Genomic DNA, 640 nt, shown 5'->3' on the forward strand with positions numbered 1-640 from the left:
CAGGGGGGCCGGGGTGCTGGGCCCCTCCGAGAGCTGGAATCGGGCCAGCAGAGACCCCACACCTGTGATTTAAAAGTCCCTCATGAAAGCCTTACAAGCCAGGGCCAGATTTGCCAGCAAAGGCAAAGAGATGCCAAATAAACCCCACTGCCATGGTTGTGCCCAACTCGGCAGCGTCCCCGGAGGGGAGCCAGGACCAAACCCCCTCATCCTCCAGCAGATTTTTCCTTTTCAGACACCCCAGCAACACAAAGCTGCGTGGGTGACACGGGGAGGGGCTGCGGTCCCCGCAGTGGGGATGCAAGGTGGGGCCTCAGCCTTTGAACGCAGCAAGGGGCAATGGAGCAAAGGACTCGGCAAACGACCGCACCCAAACCCGATGTGTTAATACCTTCTGCGATGCCACAGCGGTTGGCAAAACAGCCCCCGTGGCATGTAGCCCTGCTTTTCTAAAGCTTTTTGCTCCCAGCTTTAAATAGCATCCTCCCCCGGCAAGCACAGGCGGGAATCGGGGTGTCCGGGCTTGCGTGCAGGCGCGATAAATGAGGCAGCGTCTGGGTTAGGAATTCAGTTAATAACAGGCATGTTTGCAGGATTACCTCCATTTTCTGACTTCTGGGAGATGTCAGGGATCTTCCAC

The 640-nt window shown here is 57.3% G+C and overlaps 1 protein-coding gene across 1 annotated transcript in view; it reads right to left on the reverse strand.

Moving 5' to 3' along the window:
- The window catches only part of SGIP1 (SH3-domain GRB2-like (endophilin) interacting protein 1), a gene marked incomplete at its 5' end in the record, with an annotated part of 13,725 nt that overhangs the window by 657 nt on the left and 12,428 nt on the right, over positions 1-640 (reverse strand). The window contains 2 exon segments of the mRNA XM_010135750.1: positions 17-62; positions 600-640. The exon segment at positions 600-640 is cut by the window's right edge and continues 5 nt beyond it. Of these exon segments, the coding sequence (XP_010134052.1) occupies positions 17-62; positions 600-640 (87 nt within the window).

Source organism: Buceros rhinoceros, unplaced genomic scaffold (assembly GCF_000710305.1).
Source record: "Buceros rhinoceros silvestris isolate BGI_N320 unplaced genomic scaffold, ASM71030v1 scaffold965, whole genome shotgun sequence".
Classification (NCBI taxonomy): Eukaryota; Metazoa; Chordata; class Aves; order Bucerotiformes; family Bucerotidae; genus Buceros; species Buceros rhinoceros.